The following is a 6,459-nucleotide window of genomic DNA, read 5'->3' as shown; positions in this document are numbered from 1 at the left end:
CCCACCCAAGAATACCAGGGACCCCCACCCAAGAATACCAGGGACCCCCACCGAGGAAAACCAGGGACCCCCACCCAAGAATACCAGGGACCCCCACAGAGGAAAACCAGGGACCCCCACCCAGGAAAACCAGGGACCCCCACCCAGGACAACCAGGCACCCCCACCCAGGAAAACCAGGAACCCCCACCGAGGAAAACCAGGGACCCCCACCCAAGAATACCAGGGACCCCCACCCAGGACAACCAGGGACCCCCACCCAGGAAAACCAGGGACCCCCACCCAGGAAACCAGGGACCCCCACCCAGGAAAACCAGGGACCCCCACCCAGGAAAACCAAGGATCCCCATCCAGGAAAACCAGGGACCCCCACCAAGAATACCAGGAACCCCCACCGAGGAAAACCAGGGACCCCCACCCAGGAAAACCAGGGACCCCCACCCAGGAAAACCAGGGACCCCCACCCAGGACAACCAGGGACCCCCATCATATGTCAAGATTTTTGTTCTTGTTGCCTGATCAACATTTTCAAACATATACATTTGGTAGATAGTTTTTAATTATTTTGTCCTCCCCACGTTACAACTGTAAGAGGAAGTGTAAACTCTAACGTAGCCTATTAGCTAGACGGGTAACGGCAAACAAATGTTTATTAATAGCAGCTGTTTAGATGGTTAAACAAAGGCTAGCCACATGTTGGTAAACATTTATTTAAATGTATTTAATTTAAGTCAAGAAAGCTTACAAGCAGCCAGGGCAGCCTATGTCAGATACACCAGTGAGTGTAATTAGCTCAATATTAGTTAATAAATATAGTTGACATCATTAGAAATTAGATATTGTCCTTATATCTGCTGTAGGTATGCAATTCAAAATTCGCCTACTCTGTTGTCGCAAATTATTTGTATTTAAAGAGTATATAAGGGGACTGTGGACCTCAGGTTGAATACCTCTGATTTAGATAGCTGGTTAGCCTAACTTACCTTGCTAACTGTCACGACTTCCGCCGAAGTCGGTCCCACTTCTTGTTCGGGCGGCGTTCGGCGGTCAACGTCACTGGCCTTCTAGCCATTGCCGATCCACTTTTCATTTTCCATTTGTTTTGTCTTTGTCTTTACACACCTGGTTTCAATTCCCCAAATTACTTGTTCATTATTTAACCCTCTGTTCCCCCATGTTGATTTGTGAGTAATTGTTTATTGTATTGCGGTCCGTATTTGTGGCCTTGTATTTTTACGACGTGTATTATTTTATTGTTGAGTAAAATTGATTTCATTACTCATATCTGCTGTCCTGCGCCTGACTCATCTCACCAGCTACACACAGACGCATTACACTAACATAGACTAACAGTAGAACTAGTATATAAGGGGACCGTGGACCTCAGGTTGAATACCTCTGATTTAGATAGCTGGTTAGCCTAACTTACCTTGCTAACATAGACTAGATGATCAACTGGACATCAAATCAAATTGTTATTTTTCACGTTTGCCGAATACAACAGGTTACAGGGAAATTATTACTTACAAGCCCTTAAAACCAACAATGGACTTTTAAGAAACTACCTGAAAGAAAAGTAAGAAGAAAAAGTAACAAAATAATTTAAGAGCAGCAGTAAAAAAACAATAGCGAGGCTATATACAGGGGGGTACCGGTATAGAGTCAACGTGCCCGTGTCGAGGTAATTGAGGTAATATATACATGAAGGTAGAGTTATTAAAGTGCCGATGTATTTCTGACAGGTTATGATTAACCGACAAGCGTAGGTCTGCTGGGGCCAAAAACCGATCCAATTGTAGCATGAATCGGTCAGAAAATCGATTAAAACGTTTCGACTTGCCGGTTCACAATTTGTTTTGCTCAAATTACTTTCTTTCTAGCTTCTGAAAATACCTCTCATCTTTTTTTGTTGTGACAACTGTGTCCTCTCCTTCAGTGTCTAACTGAGCATGTCATTGTGTTGACAGTCATTGATCTACAAGTCATTTTGTATGCAGAACAACCCTCAGGTTATTTTTGATCAAAATGCGCCGAAATAAAAGTAGCCTAATCTACCATTGGAGACACAGCACTCATCTGGCTCTATGGAGGATGCACACTGATCAGGGCTTACATTACATTTTGATTGTTCACCATCAGTAATAGTTCCGGTAGTTTTGCATGAAACGATCAGTATATATGATCATTTGAAGATATACAGGGTAAAGTTGATCATTTTATTTGCTACCCGCTCTGCATGGACGAAGCAGAGAAGAAGAGAAGCAGAGACTCCGAGTGTGTGTCAAAACTTCCAAGCAGCCTAAACCGTTCCATTATGAGAATCCAAAGTTGTGCTCTATATTCATTGGCAAATTTTGTAAGCTAAATATTGATACATCACCACACACACACACACACACACACACACACACACACACACACACACACACACACACACACACACACACACACACACACACACACACACACACACACACACACACACACACACACACACACACACACACACACACACACACACACACACACACACACACACACACACACACTCAGCTCAGACAGATCAGAGTGGCCCAGCTCCATCAGCAGCACATTTTAATTTAGAATGGAAAAAAATGTATGTGATTATGCAACAAATGGTAGTGCATTGAACCGAATCACATAAAGTCAGAAGCTCAGGAGAGGGCAACAGCCAATCAGAATAGACCCAGGTGTCTATGAGCGGTGACTGCGGTGTCCGGGCCGTTTCAGCTGATGTTTGACAGCTAGACGGCTTCTCCAGGCAAAAATGTATTTAATTACCATGGAATGAGGTATAATAAAGTGAAGGATGCATATGAGAGAGAGAGAGAGAGAGAGAGAGAGAGAGAGAGAGAGAGAGAGAGAGAGAGAGAGTGAGAGAGAGAGAGTGAGTGAGAGAAAGAGTGAGAGAGAGGGTGAGAGAGAAAAAGAGTGACAAAGAGGGTGAGAGGGAGGGAGGGAGGGAGGGAGGGAGGGAGGGAGAAAGGGAGGGAGGGAGAAAGGGAGGAAGAGAGTGAGAGAGAGAGAGAGACAGAGAGAGAGAGAGAGAGAGAGAGAGAGAGAGAGTGAGAGTGAGAGAGAGAAAGAGTGAGAGAGAGGGTGAGAGAGAAAAAGAGTGACAAAGATGTGAGAGGGAGGGAGGGAGGGAGGGAGAAAGGGAGGAAGAGAGTGAGAGAGACAGAGAGAGAGAGAAAGGGAGAGAGAGAGAGGCAGAGAGAGAGAGACAGAGAGAGAGAGAAAGGGAGGGGTGGAGAAAGGGAGGGAAAAAGAGGGAGGATGGGAGGGAGAGAGAAATGAGAGCACTTTATTGCATTCTAAATGGAACCCTATACCCTACATAACTCATTACTTATGACCAGTGGCCTTAGGGAACCATTACATCGGCAATAGGTTCTCATTTAGGATGTAGCCTATTATTCTTATATTAGAGAAGTCATTTTTTAGGTTTCTCACATGAACAGTTTTCCTTGTGAGTTGTTTTAGACTGAACAAAGGGATGTGTGTAGGTTGTCCTCTCTATTTCACCCCACACTGAAAAGACACACACACACATACACCAAGGAACACGTTTCACTGACAGACCATAGAGAGCTATCCACCTGGAGTTGATTGCTAACATAATAAAAATAAAAAAAAATACCATGAAAATCCGAGATATCTGTGTTTTTTTGCATTGGACCACATCTGTTGATAGAGCTAGGGAGATGTTGGTCAGACCATGAAACGTCAAGAAAATCGGTCTTCTCACGAGAACGTGTGTGGCGTCTGGACGGTATGATCCAGAAGCTATTATGACCCATCAGTTGGAAGGGGAGATTCTCACGAACACGATGGTGCTTTCCTTTTTGCTCTACCGACCCGCACAAGTGTCACGTGACCCGTCCGAAGGTAACCAGTACCGGTAAAAATAACAAATATTTTATATATACTGTATATGCAACCGGTCAAATGTTTTAGAACACTTACTCATTCCAGGGTTTTTCTTTATTTTTTTAAATGTTATATATTGTATTGTATACTAATGATGGCGTCGAAACTATGAAATAACACATATGGAATCATGTAGTAACGAAAAAAACTGCTAAACAAATCAAAATATATTTGAGGTTTGAGATTTTTCAAAGTAGCCACCCTTTGCCATGATCACAGCTTTGCACACTCTTGGCATTCACTCAACCAGGTTCAGGTTCACCTGGAATGTATTTCAACTAACATGTGTGCCTTCTTGGGATGGCAGGTAACCTAGTGGTGAGAGTGTTGGGCCAGTAACTGACAGGTTGCTGGATCAAATCCCTGAGCTGACAAGGAAAAATCTGTCATTTGCCCCTGAACAAGGCAGCCCATTTTTCCACGGTAGGCTATAAGAATTTGTTCTTAATTGACTTGCCTAGTTAAATATTATTATATTTTATTCTTAAATGTTTTGGTGTAATTTCTTTCCTTCTAAATGCGTTTCAACCAATCAGTTGTGTTGTGACAAGGTAGGGGTGGTATACAGAAGATAGCCCTATTTGGTAAAAGACCAAGTCCATATTATGGCAAGAACAGCTCAAATAAGCAAAGAGAAATGACAGTCCATCATTACTTTAAAACATGAAGGTCCGTCAATCTGGAAGATTTCAAGAACTTTGGAAGTTTCTTCAAGTGCAGTCGCAAAAACCATCAAGCGCTATGATGAAACCGGCTCTCATGAGGACCACCACAGGAAAGGAAGACCCAGAGTTACCTCTACTACAGAGGATAAGTTCATTAGAGTTACCAGCCTCAGAAATTGCAGCCCAAATAAATGCTTCACAGAGTTCAAGTAACAGACACATATCAACATCAACTGTTCAGGGGAGACTGTGTGAATCAGGCCTTCATGGTCAAATTGCTGCAAAGAAACCACTACTAAAGGACACCAATAAGAAGAAGAGACTTGCTTTAGCCAAGAAACAAGAGCAATGGACATTAGACCGGTGGAAATGTGTCCTTTGTTCTGGAGTCCAAATTGGAGATTTTGACACCGCCGTGTCTTTGTGAGATGCGGTGTGGATGAACGGATGATCTCCGCATGTGTATTTCCCACCGTGAAGCATGGAGGAGGAGGTGTTATGATGTGGGGGTGCTTTGCTGGTGACACTGTCTGTGATTTATTTAGAATTCAAGGCCCACTTAACGATTTTTTAAATGTATTTAACCTTTGTTTAACTAGTCAGTGAAGAACAAATTCTTATTTACCATGACAGCCAAGGAACAGAGGGTTAACCACTTAACTGCCTTGTTCAGGAGCAGAATGACATATTTTTACATTGTCGGCTCGGGGATTCGATCTAGCAAACTTTTGGTTACTTGCCCAACACTCTCACCACTAGGCTACCCGCTGCTTAGTGGTAGTATTATTTGTTTTTCAACAGGACAATGACCCAACACACCTCCAGGCTGTGTAAGGGCTAGTTGACCAAGAAGGAGAGTGATGAAGTGCTGCATCAGATGACCTGGCCTCCACAATCCCCCGACCTCAACCAGATTGAGATGGTTTGGGATGAGTCGGACCGCAGAGGGAAGGAAAAGCAGTCAAAAGGTGATCAATATAAGTGGGAACTCCTTCAAGGCTGTTGGAAAAGTATTCCAGGTGAAGCTGGTTAAGAGAATGCCAAGAATGTGCAAAGCTGTCATCAAGGCAAAGGGTGGCTTCTTTGAAGAATCTCAAACATAAAATATATTTTGATTTGTTTAGCAGTTTCTGGTTACTACATGATTCCATATGTGTTATTTCATAGTTTTGATGTCTTCACTATTATTCTACAATTTAGAAAATAGTAAAAATAAAGAAAAACGTTCTCCTTTTATGAGTAGGTGTGTCCAAACTTTTGACTGGTAGTGTATATACACTGCTCAAAAAAATAAAGGGAACACTAAAATAACACATCCTAGATCTGAATGAATTAAATAGTCTTATTAAATACTTTTTTCTTTACATAGTTGAATGTGCTGACAACAAAATCACACAAAAATTATCAATGGAAATCAAATTTATCAACCCATGGAGGTCTGGATTTGGAGTCACACTCAAAATTAAAGTGGAAAACCACACTACAGGCTGATCCAACTTTGATGTAATGTCCTTAAAACAAGTCAAAATGAGGCTCAGTAGTGTGTGTGGCCTCCACGTGCCTGTATGACCTCCCTACAACGCCTGGGCATGCTCCTGATGAGGTGGCGGATGGTCTCCTGAGGGATCTCCTCCCAGACCTGGACTAAAGCATCCGCCAACTCCTGGACAGTCTGTGGTGCAACGTGGCGTTGGTGGATGGAGCGAGACATGATGTCCCAGATGTGCTCAATTGGATTCAGGTCTGGGGAACGGGCGGACCAGTCCATAGCATCAATGCCTTCCTCTTGCAGGAACTGCTGACACACTCCAGCCACATGAGGTCTAGCATTGTCTTGCATTAGG

At 43.2% G+C, this 6,459-nt stretch overlaps 1 protein-coding gene across 1 annotated transcript in view; it reads left to right on the top strand.

Moving 5' to 3' along the window:
• The window catches only part of LOC129820352 (basic salivary proline-rich protein 3-like), a 1,898-nt gene extending 1,380 nt beyond the window's left edge, over positions 1–518 (top strand). Inside the window, exon 2 of the mRNA XM_055877418.1 lies at positions 1–518. This exon is cut by the window's left edge and continues 255 nt beyond it. Within this exon, the coding sequence (XP_055733393.1) occupies positions 1–518 (518 nt within the window).
• The last annotated feature ends 5,941 nt before the right edge of the window (positions 519–6,459 follow it).

Source organism: Salvelinus fontinalis, chromosome 22 (genome assembly GCF_029448725.1).
Source record: "Salvelinus fontinalis isolate EN_2023a chromosome 22, ASM2944872v1, whole genome shotgun sequence".
Taxonomy (NCBI): domain Eukaryota; kingdom Metazoa; phylum Chordata; class Actinopteri; order Salmoniformes; family Salmonidae; genus Salvelinus; species Salvelinus fontinalis.
The sequence above is the reverse complement of the archived record's forward strand: the minus strand, read 5'-3'. Positions and strand labels throughout refer to the sequence as shown.